This window comes from Morone saxatilis, unplaced genomic scaffold, assembly GCF_004916995.1.
Source record: "Morone saxatilis isolate NCDOM2014 unplaced genomic scaffold, NCSU_SB_2.0 Contig1, whole genome shotgun sequence".
NCBI lineage: Eukaryota > Metazoa > Chordata > Actinopteri > Moronidae > Morone > Morone saxatilis.
The window spans coordinates 12985939-13009479 of record NW_023339651.1 but is presented as its reverse complement, the minus strand read 5'-3'; the positions used below and the strand labels follow the sequence as shown (position 1 = coordinate 13009479).

The window sequence follows — 23541 nt, the reverse complement described above, 5'->3', positions numbered from 1 at the left end:
TTTTCATCACGTGACATATCACCTGACGAATGACCAACAAAGCAGGAAATGTAGCTAGAAAACAAACGAATAACACATTTAGTCAGTCAATAATCAGCCATGGATTGTTTATGTAACGGGATACATCCTTTATTAAGGCTGTGGATGGTCTATGTGTCTCTTTTCAGTAAGTGCTTACATACTCAGCTCAGTATACTTCGTTTTATGTTGCAGTAATACCAAACCAGATGCTCCACATTGTGTGGTGTGTGTTCATTGAGCTCAATTGGGTCTGATGTTGACTTGTTTTATTTACAGTAAGCCATGGATTCGCCGGTAAAATGAAAATAGTAGAGGAGCCAAACACATTTGGGTACGTTAAGCTACAACATATGTCACAGTGTGCGCCGTGTTGACATTAGGCCCCTTTTTGACTTATTTTCTCTGTGTTTAGGTTGAACAATCCCTTTCTGGCCCAGGGAAGCAGGCTACAACCTAGAGTGACCCCATATCCAGTGTCTGGTAAAAAAAAAAAAAAAATAGTTTCACATAATTTAAAGCCTACATTTTGTTTTGTTTCATTTTGTGTTTAAATGTTGTGAAGGAAAAGGGCAGATGTTGACTGAAAGTTATCAAGAGATTTTCTGTTGATCAACTAATTACTTATCATATCAACATTAATGTCTTCCTCAAGGCCCTACACATCTTCAGCGGCTTGCTGGAAAGTGCTTCAGTTTCACAGAGTCAATGTGAGTATTTTACATCATATATCACTTGAGCCTTACATTTGGGTTTTTATTCCCCATTTCTGCTGGCTCTCTACAATGACCTGTTTTGGATCTAGAATGAAAAAGCATTACACATCTGTGTGCCTGGTCATTTTGCAGGTATAAATATGAATTCTGTCCATTTCACAACATCACCCAACATGAGCAGTCATTTAGATGGAACGCCTACAGTGGGATACTGGGGTAAGATGCAGTTCATTTACTTAATGCTACCTACAGACACCTTTTATTGCAAATATTACCATGTGAAAGATTGCAAAATAGGCTGTATTTTTGTTTTTAGAGCAGCCTTTTGTGTGTTCCTAACAGGATCTGGCAGGAGTGGGAAATCACAAACAACACATTCACAGGCATGTGGATGAGAGATGGGGATGCTTGTGGGACCAGAAACAGGGAAACAAAGGTGTGTGGTGTTTTAAAGGTTTCAGCATATTCTTCATTTAATGCCATTTAGGAGCTCCCACAAGATTCTTCTTAAATATAAGACCAATTTAGGAGATAATGAATGGAACCTGAACATCAAACTTATCAGTTCATATCCAATCAGCCTATCAACTTAAAATCATTGTCACAATTAAATTAGACCACTAGAAAATTTGTTTTGTAACTTGTTACTTGTCATGTTTCTGTAGGTGATTCTGGTCTGCGGTACAAGCAGCAAGCTTTCTCAAGTCTCAGAGCCCAGTACGTGTGTGTACTCGCTAACCTTTGAGACCCCACTTGTTTGCCATCCACATTCTCTTTTGGGTGAGAAAAATCTGACAGCACAAGTCAGCAGGGTTAAGTCAGTGTTGATAGTGATTTCTTATCATTTGTATGCTCCTTTTTAAGTGTACCCGACACTGAGTGAGAAGCTGCAAAAGGAATGGGATGAAGCTGAGCAGGCTCGCTATGAAGGTCTTCTTACTGAGCAGGTACAGACCAGTGGCTGACAGATCAAAACGGCACCACTGGCTTGATCACTTGCAGGCTAATGATGATGTATAGATGTACATGTACATGTACAGGGTAGGGTTCCCAGAATGATTTAAACAAATACATATAGTCCTTTGTTCCATTTACATTTAAAAACTCAAAGCTCAGCCCTTTTTTTTTTAAACGTACTAGTTTCCCATTTTTATTCCAGTGTCTTATGGTCTTGTCCACTAACACACAATGTGTGTCTGCTGCAGGGATACAACAATCTTTTGAGGGATATTTTTGAAGATGCTGGTCTCCTGAAGAGCCTAAAAGTCAAGATAAAGCTGCCAGAAGTTGCAGCTGATTCAGGAACACACAACTCTTTACAGAAATGCACAGAGGTGTGTGTATTTATGTTCTCTTCCAAATAATAGCCTACAAAATGTGTACTATTATTACAATACTACTTTAAGTGTGTGACAGAAACTGTATATTCTCTCCATATATATTTTCATACAGGATTTCCAAAAGCAGAGAGAAGAGATTGGGAGACTGCGCGCTCTTCTCACTCAGCACAATATTCCTTTTGATTCAAAGCAAAGTAAGTCGGCAACAATCCTGCTTTACTATTTTAAATTTTATAAAATGTGTAATAATATTTATATGCAATATCTTTATGTCATAGATGAAGGAAAAACCACAGTGAGTACAAAAGTTAAGGACCAACACCTAAGGGGAGACAATGGCCTTTTTGATCTGCAGTGAACATCTCCCAGAGCAGGCCACCTTCACCATTTGTGTGCATTGAGCAGGTTTTAAAGACTTTGTTGGTCAGTGTGAGCGACAAAGACAGCTGCTGGACAGTATTTCCGTCACTGGTGACCGCACTACAGGTTAATTTAAACAAGTGACACTGAGGAAAAACTGAACTTGTTAGTTCATTACAAACTTGTCAGACTTTTGAAGACCTTTTTTTTTTTTTTCATGACGGTCGACCAGATCTCTCCAGGATTTTCATCAGAAAGGATAATCGTAATAGTTAATGACTCAAACTCTGGAAAGACGCAAGATGTTGACAAATAAAAAATGGTTTTAAAGAGAAAATAAAAAGTTTAATATATTCATGTTTCAACGTTTGCTTCAGCAGGCTTACAAAGAGAATATTGAGTCCCTAAAAACCATTACAGGTAACCATTATAGGTAAAGAATTAGTAACTCATTAGTAATCAAGTACTCATACCATATTTGTCTACTTTCTCATTTTTTTTAAAGTGGTGCCCTAAAAAACTGAACACCTTGTTCCAGGTAGTGGACACTATTAGAAAATATCTACAAAGGGTACAAGTGGAATTCAAAAAGTGGACAGAACAAAACATTTTATTAAATAACTGGTATTCGCGTGTGTGTGTGTCAGTCAGACCAAAAGGGATGTAAAAAAAGGCTTGTGGTGTTATTTATGTGTGTGGCTGTGAGAGACATTTAAATGTATTTTGAATATTAAGTTTACTGTATTTGGGTGTATTTTTATAAATCCAGGAAGTGATGTAAACAGCCTTCACCCACATATAGAGTCTCAGTTTCCTTCCTGAAAAAGTTTGTAACCTTACAGTGTGCCTCAGTAGCACAGGAGGCCCTACATTCCCCCTGAAACTGCAGCCAGAACTGGCAGCTGCTCCTATACCTACTGTATATCTGTTCTGGAAATAGAGTTGTGAATTGGTAGATAACCAGAGACATACAAATCTCAAATGCACATGTATGAAACATGAACTGTTAGGCTGGAAGGAGTTTTTGTGATAAGTTAGTTGTAAAACCAAAACATGTTAATCATGCTTAAACTTTGAGTGGATGAGAAAAGTTATTCTCATCGGTGACTTCACAGATTATGGGCTTTGACAGGCACAAACATGTCTCGACTACAAACATTCCTGAGACTTTTAACTCCAGCAGTCTCTAAGCTTTCTGTATCATCTACCTGGATTTACATCTCTCCTCATCTGTCCAAAATGGTCAAACTGGATGCTGTACTCTGAACATTTGGAGTTGGAAAAAGTAGTGAAAAACTACTTTTTATTACAGTGTAACATGTATTAATAAAATGAGATTTCATGTTTTATAAAATGTTTTGGTGACTGATTACAAATAGGCAATATAATAACATCATGAAATTGAGAAGAAAAATTAACCTAAACATTAAAATTAAAAATGTGCGCAATACTGATAATTTAAAGAAAACTTATCCTTTCCCCAAAGCAACCTTCAAAAAAACTACATATAAAACAACACGTTTTAATCATAGCCTGAGACCATGACAATCATTCAGTCCACTGATAAAACAAACATGGTTCAGTCTTTTTTTTTTTTTGTTGGACTTGTGTCTCTTTCTTTGATGGTGGTGGGTTCAGGAAAGCAGCTGTATAGCTTCTCTGGCTCTGTGCGCCCTCTGTTGGACAACTTTGTCCTCTGGTGCTTGTCCTGATTCTTCAACCAGGGCTAAGGCCTTCTGCACTGTGGTGTCTTTGGCTCCTCCACGCAGCCCCTCCAGGTACTGGAGCAGTATGGGAAACTTCTCATCTGGGATCTGAGAACGAGTATTTTAAATGATTACGTTACTTGAATGCTCTTGTCTGTCCATTTCACATATTATAATTGCTCTTGTCCAGTGGTGGGTTGTAATGGATTTCAAGTAACGCACATGAGTAAAAAAGTATTTTATAAGGACTTTTTAAACTGTACTTCTACTTTTTACTTTGCTACATTTGCCATTTAAACCTTTGTCACAACTTGTCTGCTCTAAATGCAGGGATTGAGTGTAGAGGGGGAGCGAGTGATGAGCACCTCTACTGCAGACGCCAAGTTGCAGCTGTGTGGAAGAAAAATAATCACCACCTGTCTTTTGACCATGATGCGATGATGAAGGAGCAAAAACTAGTACAGGAGGCAGCATCTAGTGACATTCCCTTACCACTTCTTATACCAAAATTTAGACAACAGTTACATGGTGAAGTGCTTGCTGTGCTAAGCTCTTTGCTTTTAAAAACTCCTCTTCTTCAAGCACACTGAAGTATATATAAATTGCATATACTGTAGGTGAAAATGTAGTTAGCAAGCAAATGTTAGCTATGTTAATCCTTCATGTGAAACGGTAATCTTTGATGTTATGATAATGACACTAACTCATCTAGTAACTAGTGGTCTGTGGCCAGTAAGCTTTTAAAATGGTGTGATTTAGAAAGCAGTGAACCTAACGTAATGCCAACTTCAACGCTAACATTACTTTCATAGTTGTAGTAGTTATACACCCTAAACAAATATTTACTTTATATTTAAATTAAGTTACTTAACTTTGAGTAATTTATACTGTACATTTTTCTTTTACTTGAGGTTTTTTTATGGAGTAATTTTACTTTTACTAAGTTATAGATTTTCAGTACTCTACCAACCATTATCCTTTTCTAATAAATCTACAGTATATTGTACATCTAAAACAATGTAATTTTAAAAGGCAGCACAAGCGAGCATCTTTAAATGTATTTGTAGGGCAGTTCATAAAGATTGATAGTGTAAGAACTACACAAATGAGGTAAAATATTCAGATATACTGAAATTAACTTCTGGCAAATTCATCCTACTGTTCTACAAGAATGTTTGTAGCAGTGCTTCGTACAGCTCAACCATGCTACATTCAAAAAATGTTGGTTAAAAAGACATTCATTTAGATTAGAGAGTGGGTGTAATTCACAAACAATCAAACAGGAAGACATAGCTCTGAGGTCAGCACCTCCCTCTCTTAACCTCAGCTGTGAAAAAAATCCCCCATCGTCAAACCCTAATGCAGATTATTTTTACCTTTTCGGAGTCGAACATATGCTGCAGTAACCACGTCTGCCTGGTCTTCTGGAACTTCCACTCTGTACGGGTTTCAGCCCAGCTGCAAAGACAAAACCAGTGCGAGTTTTATGTGTGGGCTGCAGTACTACATACCACAGAGTTACTTTATTCTGAGTTGCTTTATAGTTTTTTATGGTTTCTTTTACATAGGCAACTACACTGTGCAATATATATTATCTTACGGGTCTTTTATACAAAAGTTTTTTTCTCTTTTCTTTTTTATATATGCATAGTTATTTTGTACATACTGCCTCCCTTTTATTCCTGCAGTGCTATGTGCCATTGTAAAGTAATTTAATTTTGATGCAAATCCAATTGACAAAGTTTGTCTAAGTCTAAGTCTAGTGCTCCCAAATACAGACAGGTAAGAAAACTAAAGGAAAAATCTGAATGAAAGAGTGGAGAAACATGACAGATGCTTTAATACAGGAAACAAGAGGTCACTGAATAGTTTAAGGAGATAATGATGCAAATCAATTGAACACCTATGGCAGAATGGAGAGGGTTCCAGAGACTCAGGTTTGTGTTGGTTTTCCTTTAAATTGTCACCCATCTGGGCAAAAACAAAGATCTGTCAAACTCATTGGCCCACATTTGCAACACAGACTTTCTGCTTTTTTGTCTCAAGTTGAGACAGACTACAGGAAGTTTTCACACCTTTAAGACACAATTCAATTCATTCACCATACTGAAACAACCTCAACCATTACCAACAACCCCAACCATTACCAATATCTGTCTGACACATTCATAGTAAAACATGCATGGTTTAATGGTTGAGGCTGTTGTTTGAGTGTGGTGAATGAATTGAATTGGTGTGAAAACCAGTTGTAAGCTCCTTAAGGCACAACTCTTCTCAATCTACAGACACAGTGGGTCGCCTTCCATGGAGCCATGTTGAACCATGTAGTCCAGAAGGGACAAACCAAGCACTTGCTCTAGATAGGGCTTTTCGAGCGTTTTGTGGTCACGCTTCACGCTTAGAAGGGGAGGGTGAAGCAATCTGCAACTACAGTGCCACTAAATCCAACACACTCGTCCTCTAAAATGTGAAAAATAAATGTACATTTTGTATATATGCAGTGTTTTTGAGCAATTTACATCTTGCTTCCTGGTTATGTGGATACAGACTTCATCATAAGCAGGAGCCCTGTGCTCTCTCTTACCAGGTGAGGTAATCTAAGGCCTGCTGAGCTGCAGTTGGTCCTGATGTTTCAGTTTTCTCTAAGGTCTCTCCCTCAGCTTTAAGCCTCTTCTTTTCTTCCTTTTTCAGGATCTTCTTCATCTTCCTCTCCAGAACCCTTTTCTCCTCGGGGGTCAAGTCCTCCTCTCCCTCCAGCTCATGTGTCCCCTCTGGGTGACGGGGTGGATCTGAAATCTGTCACAACAAAGCAAAACAAGGACTCATGGGAGTTATCTACATTAACAGGCCTTCCTTTGTAGACCCTTATCATTTTCTTGTGTTTTTGTGAAACCATTATCAAACATCCCTAAATAACTCACACTGACTGTGATTGAACGATAAGAAAATGTTAGAACAATCATTTCACTTTGTGTACATTAAAGGCCATTTTCTTGAATACGTAAACATGACATTTTGTTGTTGTTCGGCGCATTAAAGACAAATGAAAGCTAAACGTGTCTTTTGGGTTGGAAAACTTCCTGTTGCGCTGCAGCTCAGAGGGACGTTTCCTGTATCTGCAGCCTTATGAGGTCAGCATCACACTCATTTATACTAGGTGGCAACTGTGGTGTGCAACATCCCTTCTGCATTGCATGCGAAACGCTCTCTAGACTATGCGTCTACTGCGCATAGTTGCCTTGTTCAAAAATAACCACCTGTTTAATCAGTTTTTTGCAGTGCAAGAAATATATAAAAAGAGGTGTTATGTGAGTGAAGTTTGAACTGATTTCAGTTGCAAAGTTTAACTACCACAGAGAAAAATAAATATTTTTTGTAACAAGGTGAAAACTAAAGAGAAAGAAAGAACCAAATTACAGCCGTATAACTGCTGTAGCCAGTAACCATAACACAACGTAAATACTGTGTTTAACTCTCAGGGGAAGTAAAACAAGGGACTCTGTATGTTCTCTGATTTAACAGACCTCTCTCTGCATGGTGATGAAAAAAAAAAGAGGGAGGGGAGGAAAAGATTTTGATCACATGGCCACGAAGTCATTTTGAAAGTATGCTGACGGGGTATTGAAATATAAAAAGTCCTTTACAGTGAGCATCGTTTTTAGAGCTTTGAGTCAATCAGCAGCGTCGGGCTGGTGGATACAAAACAGAAGACGAGCGGGTGACGAAAGCAAAAAATGGTAAGTGGAAACATGTGTTTTTACTGCGCAGGGAGTTCCTCAAAGGGGAACAGACAAAGAGTAGCCGACAGGGTTGTAGAGTAGATTTCAGAAAGAAAACAATTCTTATTAAAAGCTAGTCAGCACTGTTTATATTTTTAGAGATCTATAATGATCATTTGCAATAAGTTCAAATTTTAGCTCAACTTTAAGATACTATAGGCAGGAAATGTACTATATGTTGTAAAAGTATGTTCCTGTGGAAACCCCATTTAATGCAATAGTAACGCTGTCTAAAATGTATAAGAAATAGATGATACATTTGTTTAAATACTTAAACAAGGTTGCTCTAAAAATGTATTTCCACTTGTTTTTGTGCACTGAAAGAGCAGCTGATTTACAGACACCAGGCGATAAATACTTGCTACTAAACTAAATTATCTTTTCTTGAACCTGATAGTTCACTAGAGCTCTGTTCATTCCCTGATTGAAGGAAATGTTTGACAAACAGTGGAGAGTGATGTTGATTAGGACAGGATCTCATCAGCGGGGTTTTTTTCTTTTTGTTTCCAGTCTACTGAAAGCCTGAACTCGACCGAGAGTTCACCTCTATTTTCTGACAGTTCCACGATCATGAACACCACCACCACCACCACCATCACAGGCATCTCTAATTCAACATTCTTTATGACCGAAGATGAAATTGCAGCCAATGACCTAACCTCCAGAGCTAACTATGTCTACAGTTTCTTGGCTGTGTTGGGCTTCATCGCCAGCTTCTTCCTGCTCTACAGCTTCATCCACACCTACAGAGCCCAAAGAAGCCCAGCCTGGCTCGACTGCCTGCTCTGGGCCTTTTGTGGCTTCCAGCTGCTGCTCATGCTCCTCTCTCTCCACGCGGTGGCCTACAGACCTAAGTACCTCTGGACCACAGGTTTGGGCTGTGCTGCTCTCTCCTTCACGATCAACACAGCGTCTCTGTGCGGCCTGTTGGTCTTAGTGCTCATGGCTTATGTGCTGACTCTGGATCCACCATCCCACACCCTGCTGAGGAAGCCTGGGGTCTGTGGGACTCTGGTGATCCTGACTTCTGTTCTGATTTCTCTGCTGCTGGCTGGGCTTCGTGGACCCAGAGATGGTCTACAGAAAACGAGCGAGTGTTTTATGGATCTAGTCAGTGATGGTGCTTCGTATGCAGCTGCTAGGTTGTGTCTGGCTGTTTTGATTCCCTACGTCCTCCAAGCGGGACTTCTAATAGGTGGCTGCGTCCGGCAGTGGAAATCTAAAGGACGTTTCCTCTCTGGCTCCGAGGAGGGTCCTGTGTTCCTGACAGTCACCATGGTTGTGTTCTTCTGCCAGCTCTTCTACAGTGTGGCACTAGTGAGAGGAGCACAGCCAGAGAGGAAGGGGCATCGAGAGCGAGCATTCATCAGTGTGGCAGAGTTTGTACTGTTCTCGGGGAGCAGCGCCAGCCTGCTGCTGGTGCTGTTCATGCACAGGCCGTGTCGAGAGAGTCTCCACGGAGTGTTTAGGCAGCTGAGGGACTGCTGTCGAAGCCGAGGGCGCACGCAGCCCAACAGAAACATCATAGCTCCCCACATTGAGATCACAGACACCCTGCAGGACATAGAGTCATAAAGGACAAACGCTCTCTCATCTATGCGAACAGGACTCTATTGATTCATCAAATTAAAGACTTTTGACATCTGATGTATTAGACGTATTCTTATTAACTTTAATGCTTTTGCTATTTCTTTTTCACTTATGAGTGACAATGTTACTGTTTTTACATACATGCAATTCCCTTTTTAGTGTCTCTAGTGACTGAAAGTTTGCTTAACTATTTTTCATTTAATTTTTGGGTAAAAATTGCTCTACATTGTGCAACATGTTACTGTTACTATAATAACAATGTTATTATTAATAATAATGTTCATATAGTTTTTATAAATAAACCATGAACAAGACAATTTAAAAAAGGACTTCCTGACAGTAGAAAGTGCAATTTTATACATCTTGAACCTGCTCTTTGCCCGCCCCGCTTTTCTTGGAAAACTGATTTGCATTAACATGTTTTACACAAAAGCCTGTTTGGAAAAAATGCCTGAAAAAAACTCTGCCATTCCCAGAATGCCACACAGGAAACAAGTCAGATTCTAAGTTTAGGCCAACAGTGTCAATATTCTTATGTCATTATATTTAAAGCCGTTCAAGAACCAATACAAGCCAGACAAGTCAACTCATTTCAAGAAACTGATGGGCACCAGTTCCAGGAATAACCAACCTGCATGGATCACATATTGCATCGGTGCCAACAGAAAGTGGCACAAAACCAGGGACCAGCAGGAAAATGTATACAGGAGCCGGGTTGTCATGTGAAATGTGCAAAATCATAGTGGCAATGCTTTAAGTCACAGATATATGTCACAGAATAATTCAATGCAAAGCATTACAGAACATGCTAAATCATCTATAGTCTCAAACAGGTGCCTACAAACCAAAACCAAAAAGCGAAAGTGCAGCTAAATAAACAAGTAAGACTCCCCACCTGTCCTCTATCTTGTTTTGTGTAAATATACTGTTCACTCTGTCTTTGCTAAAAGGCCGCGGACTCCCATATTTATATATTTTAACATTCTACAATCAAAGCCAGCTTCGACAAGTTGACTCAGTGTCCCAGTTTGACAATAATTATACATGGAATAGATAATTTCATGTAAAAATATACAGATGATGATCAATATGACTACTAAGCATGTTGCTAATAAAGTGAAGCTATAATTAAAAAACATTGTTTTCTTGTTTGGCTTAAAGACCTGACGTGTGCGTGTGTGTGTATTGTGCGTTTGTGTTACTCGCTGTAATTGGTGGGAGGTACCACAACCCTTCTCTTCCCTGGATTTACTGTGACACCGGCTTTTAAAGTCACCACCATATAGACCGAGAGGACTAGAAGAACCTTCAATGCCGTGTAAGGAAACTAAGGTAAGCTTAAAATATTTTATATTTATTTATATAAATAGCAAATGTCAAAATTACTTTATTTCAAAGACAACTGACTTAATTGTCATTATATTTGTCAATTGTATCAACAGTTGTTCCACAGTAAGTGGAGCATAACACCTATAACAATTGTAAGTGTTTTGGGCTGTTGTATTCCATTATTAGATTATCAACAGTAGAGAGGTCAGGTAACAAGAGAGGGAGAGAGGGAGAGCGCAAAAACGGGACTAACATGCAACAAAGGTCCCTGCGCAGACTCGAACCAGGGAACTAGTAATCTAGTAGCCCTGCTAGTCTAAACCCCTAGATTATCAGGGTAACCCATTATAACAATGTTGTATCCTCAGAAGGTTACTTTAGGGCATTTTATAACATTATTTCTTAAACTTTAATAATTAAACTGCAGGCAGTTGGACTGATTTTGAGGACAAAGAGTTACAGCAGAGCTATAAGATTATAGTTAACTATATGCTTTTATCTTTTTAACATTAATATAGCAGCAAACAACTATTTGCTATGTAAAGATATAGTGAAGGCGTCCTGAGCAGAGAATCGTCACACTCCCTCTCCCTGTTTTGATGCTCGAACTTTGTTTACTTCACGCGTGCATATTAGTGATAGACCGATTCCAAACCGAATCAACCGGGTAATATATATCGGCCTTCGACAGCCTTGCTCTCTATAAATCAGCATCAGCCAGTGAAAAACCCCTATCAATCGACCACAACTGGCACTGCTGTTTTTCTCATCTACCTCTGTGAATTAAGAATTTATTTTGACCAAACCAGAGTTAGTGATTGTTGCTGGAACAGTGTAAAGACTATCAAAGATGGCTTTGCTAAGTTTTAGTTTGTTTTTGGTGCTGGTGTTGGTGCTCTAGTGCGACATCTAGTCGGAAAGTTGTACACAGCACGTTTAATCACAAATTATAAAGTTGTTTTTAAGTGACCATCAAATAATATACACTACATTGAAATCTATTGTCATTCATTGATAATATGCACAGAACACTTGGCTTCAGAAAGATTAATTCACGTTAAAGCTAAGTCCTAAGAAGCTGAAAACAAGCTGTTGACTTACCAAACTTCTACTTTCTGTCTAGAAAAAAGTGCGGGCATCAACTCCACTATACATCCAAGAAGACCACAGTGCATAAAAGAGGAAGGAGATGGCACCAGGGACTTCACAGAGGCTTAAAACCTACGAAAAACCTAGACCTATGGCAACTTAACACAAGGTCAAAGCAAAGGTTTAATCCGGACATGACCATGTATGTGGACTACAGAGGCATCATGGAGAATCACTTGACTGTTAAACAGCTAAATTACACACAAAAGGCAGTCGTCTCAGATTTTCTGCAGGCGGCTTCAGAGAGCCCTCACCATTATGTTATTAGCCTCTTCCTCTCCATCATCTACACTATATTTCTGTTTCCTATCGGCTTCATTGGGAACATCCTCATCTTAGTGGTCAACCTGGACCACAGGGGCCGCTTCACAGCCCCGGACCTCTACTTTGTGAACCTGGCCGTGGCCGACCTCGCCCTTGTTGCCGACTCTCTAATCGAGGTGTTCAACCTGAAGCAGGGCTACTACGACATGGCCGGCCTCTGCACCTTCATGAACCTTTTCCAGCAGCTCAACATGTACAGCAGCGTCTTCTTCTTAACCTGGATGAGCTTCGACCGGTTTGTCGCACTGACTGGCCTCATAGGTCGCAGCATGCCGCGCGCACGCCTCAGCTGCTGCCTTATCTGGATGTCCTCGTCTTTGTTCACCCTGCTCCCTTTTGCTATTGCTCAAAGGCAGCACGCCGGAGAGCTCCACTTCTGCTTCGCCAACGTGACCCAGATTCAGTGGCTGGAGGTGACGCTGGGTTTCTTGCTGCCTTTTTGCATCTTGGGTCTGTGCTACTGGAGAATAGCACGGGTGCTTCAGAATCACGGCCCACAGCAGAGGCCTCGCAGGCAGAAATCCCTGCGGATGATCTCAGCAGCTGTGTTAGTCTTCTTCCTCTGCTGGCTCCCGGAGAATGTGTTTATAAGTGTTCACCTTCTGAGAGGTGACACAGACGGCAGGAGCACACTGTGGCAGGACTACCCCTTGACAGGTCATGCTGTCAGACTGGCGGCCTTCTCAAACAGCTGCCTGAACCCGCTCATCTACAGTTTCCTCGGGGAGACCTTTCAAGAGAAACTGAGGCTTTTTCTCCTGGAGAAGAGCAGATGGGTCAAGCTGCACAGATCAGGCTCAGGAAGATCCATCTATGTACAAGCTGCAAGCACAAGCAGCCATGCAATATGCGACAGACCAGGCCAGTCCACACATTTAAGCTCCAACATCCTTCCACAAACTGTTATACTCCCTTCAAATAAATACCAACTGCATGCGGTAGGTCACACAGAAACTACAGAACAACATCGCTGTGCCATGAGTGTGAAGACAGTTATCATTAAAGGACAATGTAAAAGAAAGGACTCAAACTGTTGTGGAAAATCTTCACCTATTTAAAAGGTCCATGCATACCATTCCTTGGGAATTTTGGATAAAGTGTTTTTACAAATCAGATTATCAAATTAAATGTCAGCCTTTTTAGACATTTCTGATTGCACTTTCTGACATTTAAATTCAACTATTCAACTCAGCACAATAACTCACTTATTAGTGTGAATTACAGCATTTTTAAGGCATTAAAACACATTTAGCTGGTCTAAACTGTGATTATCAGTACCTTTGTGCACATTGTTTTTAGAACACAATTGGATGTACATGAGAGTTATTACCGGCACTAGTAAAGATCCTCTGTACAGAGTTCACCCGAGCATTCACAGAAACCAGCAACATAAAGCGATTTAACATTTCAAAGAAAACAAAAGGAAACGGTTAACACTCTTACCTCTGTTTGCTCTGTCGCTTGTTTCTTTTTGTGTTTCTTTTCCTTTTTTAGTTTTTTATCAGCTGGTGTGACTGTCACATGTGGAGCCTCCTGAATTAAATAAACATTTGGTTTTTAAAGGCATTTTCGTGTTGTGTCATCTAAAACAGGCACAGATGCAAGGGATTGTACAACTCACCTCCACTTCCATCTTTTTCCTTTTCTTTTGTTCTTTAGTGTTCATCATGTCTTCTGCGTGAACCTCGCTGGCATTTGAGCTCAACTTCTTCCTTTTAGGAGGATTTGTGTCTGGTTTCAAAGATTTGTCTTTAGCCATGAGATAATGAGATAATTTACTCCTACAAGCAAAAACATGTCACTAAAGAACTGCGTGCAGCATTATATGGACAGACAATAAACCTTAGAGACTGAGAAGGATAAGTGCTTTTCTTAATTTGCTGTATTAAACTTTTCATGACACTAACACAGAGAGAAACAGATGAACATATTGAACTAAAGTACAACTGAATATGAATACTCAACTGGACTACACGTACTACTGCATAAAATCTCTTTATTCCCAACTGTAACCTAGTATTGTTTTCACGCCCCCATGGAAATGATTAAATAAAGGAATATGGTTGATTTCACCGGACAAATGTAAACAGTTTTAACAGCCCGAAACACAAATGTTACGCTGGGTGCCATGGTTTCTACGGCCGCCACGTACACATGCTAAAACCACTCAAACTTAATCGTGGACCAAACATTTCCTTTGTCACATTGTTCTTATATACACACATACTTACTTTAACTACGATAAAGCGTGCAGGTCTCAGTGGAAAGCACAAACAAGCATGGGAACTCAACCAGGAAGTGATATCGCCTTAGTGAGTCGTGATTGGAGGGATTTCTCTTCTCGTTCTGTGATTGGTCGACGTGTGTGGCTGCTTCAAAGACCCTCGCATCATTAAAACACAAAGTGTAACACAGTGAATTTAATGCAGGATATTGTTGTCAAACTGTAAAGCAGCTGGCACTAAGGACGTTGTGGCTCAAAGTGTTGTTTTTTAACCTTATACCAAAATAATTTCACCTCAAGGTCCATTTAGTAGTAGGACATTTTATCGTCTACATTTACCATGGCAACAGTGCCAATTCTATCTACTACTAATAAAAAATAACATATAGGCTACTCTGGCAAACAAAATAAAAACACGTTTAATCCTCTATTATGTTAACAATAACAGTATAAAGTTATGTTTTATAAAATGTCACGATGACCTCAGACAACCCTCTACATCTTAGCGGAACGGTACCACACACCAGCGTTCAGCGGCGGAAGCAATTCAAGGTTGCACAACGATGTGTTACATGACCTAACCAAGGTGCGTTTGGTAAGAAAACCTTCAGTTTCATTGACCTAACGTCGTGCGTCCTAAGATGACCAATTGTCTAAGATGTCTACAACAGCAGGACGAGTTTTCGCCGGTGTGAGACGTCGGGGAGTTTTTATTCACAGCGCAGCTTCGACCGTGAGGTGAGTAATCTGAAGCTGTGGTAAGATAACCATGTTGGCTCTGTAGTGACTCAATGACTCAATGGAATAAATGTCACCCCCAATGCTGAAGCTTACGGATTATGTCAGCCAATATGAGATATGAGCTGTTTTCATTAAGTGTTTGTATCTTTATGTACTCTCAGTAGCTGTAGTCTGATAGAGAAATGCTTCCTATAGTATTGAGAGAGAGGGAGTCACAGGTTTGGATAGATGTTAACCAAAATCAAGGTGGAATTCATTGCAGCGGGGCCTGTTCATGTAATCAGATTACACCCTTTGAGTTGGGCTACTGACAGTGACAATCTATGTATTTGAAGTATAATTATATTATGTGTATTAGCTGCTTGTGGTGCTTAAGTTATGACTTAGATCATGTAAACGAATGGGCAGGTGGTCCCAGTGTCCCATAGGATTTCTTTTATAATTCACTGTCAGTGGAGAAGCTGCAGGATTAGGCTCGTTTGAGATGAGCTGCGCCACATCCGTGTGCTTTCTGCATCCTGCTACACTCCAGGGGACCAATCAAAATTGATGTGAACAATATGGTACAAACAGTTAGAGACCGAAATATCAATATGAGAATATGAGAACAAATATATAAAAGCAATCTGTTGTTATTTATATAAACACATAAGAGATATTTTTGATCCTTTGAGTTTAAAAAGTGTAGACACTGTTTCTAATTTCCCTCACATGTATCAGTGCCTTTCCTGTGCTGCACTTTGTAGTTGCATATTGGCTGACAGATACCAATATATCAATATATTGGTCCATATATAGGCCCAGACCATTTGTCAGTACACCTCTAGAAAAGATTTCTGTTTTAAGGTTGATCCTGTAAATTTGAGTCCCATTATTATCCCATCATGAAGTACAGCAAGTCCAGATGTGGGAGAAGTATTCAGCTGCTTTACTTCATTAAAAGTTACGTCTATTACAAGTAAAGGTTGTACATCTAAAATCTTACTTCTCTGACAGTACAGCCGTATTAACAGCACCATTTATTTAAAGTTTCATACATGTCACTGTTAATGTACTACAGATATATTATTGGATATTACACTGTATTCGTAGCATCTTGCTGTGGCAGTAGGTCACTTTAACTACTTTATATGTACACAATAACAATGTATAATTTTACTAAGCTTAAGTCAAGTATCCAAAATACAAATACTGAAGTACAAGTGCCTCATAATTGAGTATATATTATATTATATTATATTATAGCACTTGACTAAATGTTTCTTTGTCAGCAGACTGAATGGTGTGCGGTTCCTAGCTGTGAGCTTGCAGAGGACAGCAAAGTCCACAGATGACGATCAAGAGGTGAAGAATGAGCCCATCAAGTTCTCCACCAGTAAAGCCAGTTACAGAACCTGGAAAGTCGACCGCTCCCTGGGGAGCAAATATAAGCGTCCTTGGTGGAGGGTCCTCCCGATAAGCCTCCTCACCATCAGCTTCCTTCTGTGGTGTGCACTGAGAGAAGAGACGGACATTGATGCACAGCTGGATAAGAAGCTGTATGAGCAGCTACCCAGCTTGCTTTCAGATGAAGAGGAGGAGCAAGATAAATCAAGTTAACCAATGTTGGACCTGGGATGTATATATTTATTGTGAAATGTCTAGTTCTGACGCCAACTCAGTGCTCCAACAACCCTGGAGGTGGAGTAGTGAAGCCGTCCAGTACTATGGTAGCTTTTTTTTCAGCAATTAGAAATTGTTTGACCATACATTGCCTTTTGTCAAGTTTTAGTTGAGCTGTTTAACATGGATTAAAATGCCTTGATTTGAGACACTGAACTTTGTTAGTCTGCATTTCTATTGATGTACATCAACTAGCTCACTCTTCTGTACCACCTGACAGGCTCTAGTGTTTGGTGCTTCACTGGTGATATCACTGGTCTGTCACATTGATCTTTACGGTCTTAAGTGTCCAAACTTCATGAAAACAGTGGTTACAATCTCATGTATCCAAAAGCATGCTTATGCAGACGTCCAACCTCCCAAAAAAATATAAAATAACTGGGGCCAAAAGAAATTGAGGTAGCGGAAAGTTTATTTACAGCACAACAAGAAATCCTATGACATGCACACACAGGATTAAAAGGTACAGATTCTAAAATAGATTTGCAAACCTGAGAAAGGCAGTGGAATATTTTGATTCAGAATTTACATATATCAAGCTCTAGTCTACAGTGAATAGGACAGTTGAGAGAGAGAAATGACAAATGAAGTACAAAAAAAAAAAAAAATGCCAGAAACTACAAATGACAAATTAGGTGGCACACATGCTGGTAATAGTTCAAGATTTACAAAACAAACCCCCGTCATTCCCACCCGCCCCTCCCTGACTAAAAAGATAAAATTCATTCATTTAGGCACGCTCTCCTCTAATTCGCCTGGCCAGCTGAATGTCCTTGGGCATGATGGTGACCCTCTTTGCGTGAATGGCGCACAGGTTGGTGTCCTCAAACAGTCCAACCAAGTATGCCTCACTGGCTTCCTACAAGGAGAGAACGACGACATCAGTTATAATTACAGACTTATCAATTGGGATGATATAACCGTCACACACACTGCGAGATAAATACCTGCAGAGCGCCAATAGCTGCACTCTGGAAACGCAGATCTGTCTTGAAATCCTGGGCGATCTCCCTGACGAGACGCTGGAAAGGCAGCTTCCTGATGAGCAGCTCAGTGGACTTCTGGTACCGACGGATCTCACGCAGAGCAACGGTTCCAGGCCTGTAACAAACATATGCTTCTGTTAAAACCCCCGAATCGTTTCTCACTGTTCACTGTAGCTTTTTAATTATGGAAAAATACAAAAACTACACCGCAAGAAACCTACAGAGATACAGTAAACTTAGATTCCTTTTAAAAAGAGTGAAACCCAATAGCACCAGTACAAACATTATGACTGAACATGTGTACCTGTATCTGTGGGGCTTCTTCACGCCGCCAGTGGAGGGCGCGCTTTTCCTGGCAGCTTTGGTGGCCAGCTGCTTCCTGGGGGCTTTTCCTCCGGTGGATTTACGAGCGGTCTGCTTGGTACGAGCCATATTTCACCTGCGGGTCTGAACAAAAATAAAAAATAAACACAAAAAGATGAGGCAAACTCCACGTTAAATGTCATAAAGCATTGTTCTCGGTATTATAATCGCCGCTGCTTCGAAGTGTTGCGTTAAGAGGAAGCGGAGCAGCAGTGACAGATATACAACCCACATCCTTATTAAAAACAATATAAACACTTCTCGTAAATTCTCACTTGAAACGCGAAAGTAAAGTAGAAAACATTAGCTTCAACTCGCCGGTCAGTGAGACGCGACTGAACATGCAGATTAGGTGCCAGGTCTGTCGGCACAGCGGCGGTTTTACTGTGATAAACAAGCACATACAAAGCCTCGCCACCATTAAGCTTCAGGACACACACACGTTTCTTTGCTGTCGTTAGCGAGCGAATTTAAAGCTAGCCACGGACGGTTGCAAAATGGCGCCAGCTAGCCACCACAAAAGGTTTACGTCAACGTTCAGACAACCGCTGACACCCAACTCAACCGCTTTCACGTAAAAAACAAAAATCGTACAAGTTGAGTGAACCTTAAGTGGGAGTTGAAGTAGACTATCGCGGGTTTGTTGGTGAGTTAAGTTCGTACAGAGCAGCTAGTAGTTAGCCAACTGGCTATAGCGCGCGCTGTTTTGTTGTCAGTTGGCTGACGATTAAACGGTCGTCCAACCGTATTTTAACGGCTCTCACCGAGCTGGAAATGAAAGTACACCGAACACTTCATGACTATTACTAACGAAAGTACAAACACCGACAATAACAATAACCGCTCTCACCACGTTACCGTTTGTGTTTATTTTCCGGGAACTCGTCGTCTCCGTCTGAGGTTTCGGTTAACTCTACCGGGGAGGGAGCAGGAGGAGCTATTTATAGTCTGAGAGGAGCGGAGCTCGAAGTCCCGCCCCCGGGCTCACCTGATTGGTCCAGACTCAACTCCCCGACGGAATGTGATTAGTGGAGGAAAAAATGAGGATCGCTGCCTCTGAATTTGAAAGAAATGGGACATTAGCGTCTTCTTCTTCTTTTTCTTCTGAGGAATCGATATATGTTTGCACTCATTCATGAACCTGAAACTGCTTCTTCTTAGTCCGTACCGTGTTTTTGGTTCTACATCCTCAAGATTTATAAATAATCCTTTAAATTATGGTGCTCATCGATCTCTTTCTTTTCATTAATGGAACAAAAGGGAACAACGCTGCCCTATTGGACATTGGATATGTTATGCTATGTGTAGAAATAAGTATCTTCACCTTGAATAATAGATAGGGAAAAAAAATTACTTGGTCACAGTGTATTAACACGGTAATATTCAGTTTGGGATGCAGTTGCACTTATACACCAGGACGACTCCTCCTGTTTCCTTACTCTGTTTAGTCTGCTTGGCCTTTTCTCCTCTTCCAGGTTGTGGAAGTCACCAGCAAGAGGAGGTTCTCCTGGGATGGACCCTTTTAAGCTGGCCTGCACACACAGTCCCTCTTTCTCTCCGCTCCTGCATGGTCCCCTTCATTTCTTAGCATACAACATACTTCACTCATCCATGCACACTCCTACATCTCTGATATCCTCATGTGTGTGTTCTTCTCCCTCCTTTGTCTGAACCCTGATCCAGTTACACACAAGCCAGCTGTTTTGAGAGTCAATAAAATGATAGTTCACTATAATGAAAAGATACCAAAGTCCATGCATAAACCAAACACTGCTGTTACTTTAAAAGAACCATATAAAACCTGTTTACAAAGCATTGCACACCTAACGCAGCATGTGCATCTCTGTTCTTCCACAAGTGGTTGAGAAAACCCCAGATCACGGTTTCAGCCTCTTTTCTGACAGAACCTGGATGGATCATTATGTTATTATAAGGCACTGATTGTGTTTCTATGGCTTCTGTGCCTACGTTAAAAGAGGAGAGTTCAGCTGGAAACTGACACAGAGCCGGCCAACAACAGCCTGGTGACAAAATCACCCTTTCCTGTTACTCTCAGGTCAGCTTCATCAGCATACAGTGATTACTTATTTGTTTATTTTTAGCTTTTTCTTCCTGGGGTCCGCATTACAGCTTTTATTTATAGTGTTTACTTTTGTCCTCTTTACATTCGTGACACCTGTTCTTATTTTTTACAGTTTCTTATACGTTTTTTTTCTATTTTTGCCTAAATGTATCAAGTACTTTGATTTTTATTGTTTGTTTTTTAGGTTGTAAAAGTTATTTATTATTATCTAGAGCTGTAAATTACAGCTTACTTTAGAATCAGAGTAGTTTTATTGGCCAATACACATACAAGGAATTTGACTTGACAAGGAATAGACACAACACCTAAGAACAAGGACACCAAAGCTGAACAAATAAAGGTAATAAAGTAATAGTCAGGACTATTATGTACACAATTATGTGAACAAATATTTATATTATATATTTTATTAAAAGCACCAGTGACCAAAAACACAAATACATGTCTTCTGTAGGCTGTAAAAAACATTGCAAGTTAATCTGTAGTGACTTTTATACCTTTATACCAATTTCCTGCTCTTATATCTTAACAATGACGAGCATAAAATCAGTGAGTAAAGTTTATTATGTAATGTGCAGTATATGTGTGTCAATCCACTTAACCACAGTTCAACCAACTGGGTCACGAGAACACCACCAAGCGGAACTACACGCGTTGGGGAAACTACACCGGCCGGACACATTCTCATGTGACACCGGTGGTAAGTTTCCGAACACAACACGATTTCACGTAAAGCAACAACATAGCAGTGTCTTTCTGTAAGTGTTGGCTCCTACTGCTGCCTGTTCCTCTGACTGAGTCCAGTTTAATGGTTCAATCTACTTTCCGGCTTCCAGCTGAAAACCTGCAGCAGTGCCAGACTCAGCATGAGCGAGCAGAGGCTGCTGTTTATAGGTACTTTGTGATTGCATTACATGACGCAGCATAAGATACACGTTTCCTCCCATCCTTGCTGCAGGTCGATTCTAGGCTCCATTTGGGGACAAAACGTGGAAATCAAGAGTAGTGGGTTTAAAATGTGTTCAGTAGTGCTAGATTATTTGTCTGTATCTGTTTACAATGAAAGATAGAATAAGCTTTGAGGTAATTAATGCAATATTCCATATATTGTGTGTGTGTGTGTTCATTCGACAGATATTGAACCTAAAACAAACAGCTCCGCTCCTGCGGACGGCAGAGCTGACAAGCCCCTCTGGACTCGCACTGATAACGCCTTCAGATTTAACTTCCTCCCCGACAACTCTGCAGCTCCTCAGGAGGAGACATCTCTATCAGACAGGACCGAACCTGCAACGAGCCAGATATCCTTTACAGGACGGGGCTCTGCTTTCGCCTTTAACTTTCAGATTACTGCTGATACAGCTGTAGAAAACATGGAGACGACAGAGAGCGCAGACACCTCTTCTGCACTCAGCCAACAAGGCGTCCAGAAGGAAAATCCTTCCACGCTGCAGGAGGTTAACCCTCCGCCTGAACCGTCAGTGCAATCAAAAGCCAAGAAGAAGAAGAAATCTGGAAAGAAAAAACCCTCGGATAGCGCCGAGCCACAGCAGAAAGCGAGTTCAGCTGAGGGCAGTGAAGGAGGAGAGGACACCGAGCTGGTCAGCGTTGAATGTTTTCCCTTAAAGTAATCATGGGTAGGTTCCAGTTCATTGGCTGACCTGATGTCCGAATGTGTTTCAGAGTGCAGAAGAGCAGCTGAACAGACAGCTGGACTGGTGTATCGAGCAGCTGGAATCGGGAATGAGGTCCCAGAAGGGTACACCGAAACAGAGTATGATGTTTACCTTACAAATTATGTGACCTGGTTACACTAGTTTGTTTGATTTGATTCTTTGCTGATGTGTTCAAGGGTTATATGAGTACAGACTGGATTTGATATGGATAACATTACTCAGACTACGTCCTGAAAATTTTATATTTTCTCCCCACAGAGGAGGAAGCCTCTCGTGCCTTGAAGACTCTGCGAAGCTCCAAAGCTCCTCTGGCCAAGAAGAGGCAGGTGATGAGAGCCATGACCGGAGATTACAGGAAAAAAATGGAGGAAGAGAAGACCAAGCAGTATAAACTCATTCAGAGTGGTGAGTGGATTGTAGCAGTACAGTGATTTGATGAGTAAAAGTTGCTCACGTGTAAAAAAGGTCCATCTTTTGAAAGAACTTTTAGGTGTGGTTAAGTGACAGATTTCTCCAATCCCAACAGAAATTGCATCAGCTCAGGTTAAAGTTGTGCCTGATGCTCCAAAGAAGTGTGTTTTCCACCGAAGAGCTGAAGTCAAACCCCAGACAGCCGCCACGGGGGAGAACCTGCAACAACCAGAAGCCCAGGATAAAGATCAGACATCACAGACTCAAGAGGAGACGTCAGCTTTTGTCTTCACGCCATCAAAAGAGGACTTTCGCTTCAATTTTCTCTGATTTGTACCCTGAAGACACGTTTCACCGTACATTATGTTGGACTGTGCCTGGACAGTGTGGGCCGAGCTGTGCACTGGACGCACTTTGTGTTGCAAACAATAAAAAGTGCATGAAACAAGGGGCTAAATTGGAGATGATGGGAGGAAAAACAACACTTATAACAGTGAAAGTATTCAAAATATTCAGACATCTGGACTGCTTGTACCATATTTCTAAATAAAGCTTTTTGTATTTTTGTTGGCATTGTATTTTTAAAATGTGGATCTGTAAAATTATAAAAAGCTAGTTATAAGTAAAGCATTACTTGTGATAGTTTTACCAAAGGCTTGTGACATACTCATATAGTAAAGTTGTTTTTTGGGGAGGTTCAAAGAGCGTTTAAAAGGTTGCTCAGTAATTATTTATTTATGACCTGCTGTATTTATTATGCTTGAACACCTGACAACCCTCTAAAGGTGTAGTTAGTAAGTGACAATCTGAATACTAAAATATCTATTGATAATTGCCTTCACAGTACATTTTCTCGTTGAGGAAATAACACTACATCTAGCAGTGACAGTTCTTTACAGGAGCTGTGAGCAGTTAAAAGTGGGATTTTTCGTTCTCAGATTGTTTCATTTGAAGGGTTTTAGAGACACAAGGAGGTGAAAGAATACAGTATTTCAAGTATCCATGTTTTAAAAAAAAATCAAATCTCAAATCTGAAAATAAAATTAAACTGACCCCTTTGATTTTTGGGGATCTCTTCAGCAGT

At 40.5% G+C, this 23541-nt stretch overlaps 7 protein-coding genes across 11 annotated transcripts; 5 read left to right on the top strand and 2 right to left on the bottom strand.

Annotated features, from left to right (window-relative positions):
• The first annotated feature begins 10 nt into the window (after positions 1-10).
• On the top strand, positions 11-3585 carry gnptg (N-acetylglucosamine-1-phosphate transferase subunit gamma). Its single transcript, XM_035663566.1, has 11 exons — positions 11-166; positions 298-352; positions 434-501; positions 674-728; positions 867-950; positions 1077-1170; positions 1400-1514; positions 1599-1681; positions 1940-2068; positions 2187-2268; positions 2353-3585. Exons 1-11 carry the CDS (start codon positions 100-102, stop codon positions 2430-2432), a joined length of 912 nt encoding a protein of 303 aa, XP_035519459.1. The 5' UTR covers positions 11-99; the 3' UTR covers positions 2433-3585.
• A 135-nt stretch (positions 3586-3720) lies between these two features.
• Positions 3721-14620, bottom strand: LOC118329412 (uncharacterized protein C7orf50 homolog). Of its 2 annotated transcripts, none has more exons than XM_035663579.1 (6): positions 14543-14620; positions 13933-14092; positions 13755-13844; positions 6725-6936; positions 5517-5598; positions 3721-4248 (listed from the first exon to the last, which is right to left on the bottom strand). In XM_035663579.1, the coding sequence occupies exons 2-6, from the start codon at positions 14068-14070 to the stop codon at positions 4069-4071; spliced, it is 702 nt and encodes a 233-aa protein (XP_035519472.1). In that variant the 5' UTR covers positions 14071-14092; positions 14543-14620; the 3' UTR covers positions 3721-4068. The 2 variants fall into 2 exon arrangements, with proteins under 2 accessions (XP_035519472.1, XP_035519481.1); XM_035663588.1 differs by having other exon boundaries at positions 13933-14042; positions 14543-14583.
• Positions 7549-10630, top strand: LOC118329385. The gene is made up of 2 exons (XM_035663544.1): positions 7549-7877; positions 8430-10630. Exons 1-2 carry the CDS (start codon positions 7875-7877, stop codon positions 9492-9494), a joined length of 1068 nt encoding a protein of 355 aa, XP_035519437.1. The 5' UTR covers positions 7549-7874; the 3' UTR covers positions 9495-10630.
• Positions 12122-13369, top strand: LOC118329377 (G-protein coupled estrogen receptor 1-like). The gene has a single exon (XM_035663532.1). It carries the CDS (start codon positions 12122-12124, stop codon positions 13367-13369), a length of 1248 nt encoding a protein of 415 aa, XP_035519425.1.
• Positions 14621-15062: 442 nt separating the features above from the next.
• Positions 15063-17094, top strand: cunh16orf91 (chromosome unknown C16orf91 homolog). Of its 2 annotated transcripts, none has more exons than XM_035665248.1 (2): positions 15063-15273; positions 16548-17094. In XM_035665248.1, exons 1-2 carry the CDS (start codon positions 15194-15196, stop codon positions 16873-16875), a joined length of 408 nt encoding a protein of 135 aa, XP_035521141.1. In that variant the 5' UTR covers positions 15063-15193; the 3' UTR covers positions 16876-17094. The 2 variants fall into 2 exon arrangements, with proteins under 2 accessions (XP_035521141.1, XP_035521148.1); XM_035665255.1 differs by having other exon boundaries at positions 15066-15273; positions 16551-17094.
• A 238-nt stretch (positions 17095-17332) lies between these two features.
• On the bottom strand, positions 17333-19219 carry h3f3d (H3 histone, family 3D). Of its 3 annotated transcripts, none has more exons than XM_035665219.1 (4): positions 19146-19219; positions 18229-18371; positions 17886-18039; positions 17333-17797 (listed from the first exon to the last, which is right to left on the bottom strand). In XM_035665219.1, the coding sequence occupies exons 2-4, from the start codon at positions 18354-18356 to the stop codon at positions 17669-17671; spliced, it is 411 nt and encodes a 136-aa protein (XP_035521112.1). In that variant the 5' UTR covers positions 18357-18371; positions 19146-19219; the 3' UTR covers positions 17333-17668. The 3 variants fall into 3 exon arrangements, with proteins under 3 accessions (XP_035521112.1, XP_035521119.1, XP_035521129.1); XM_035665226.1 differs by having other exon boundaries at positions 19138-19209; XM_035665236.1 differs by lacking the exon at positions 19146-19219 and adding an exon at positions 18563-18721.
• Positions 19220-21076: 1857 nt separating this feature from the next.
• Positions 21077-23028, top strand: cunh8orf33 (chromosome unknown C8orf33 homolog). Its single transcript, XM_035662931.1, has 5 exons — positions 21077-21264; positions 21505-21971; positions 22054-22144; positions 22305-22451; positions 22573-23028. The coding sequence occupies exons 1-5, from the start codon at positions 21237-21239 to the stop codon at positions 22785-22787; spliced, it is 948 nt and encodes a 315-aa protein (XP_035518824.1). The 5' UTR covers positions 21077-21236; the 3' UTR covers positions 22788-23028.
• The last annotated feature ends 513 nt before the right edge of the window (positions 23029-23541 follow it).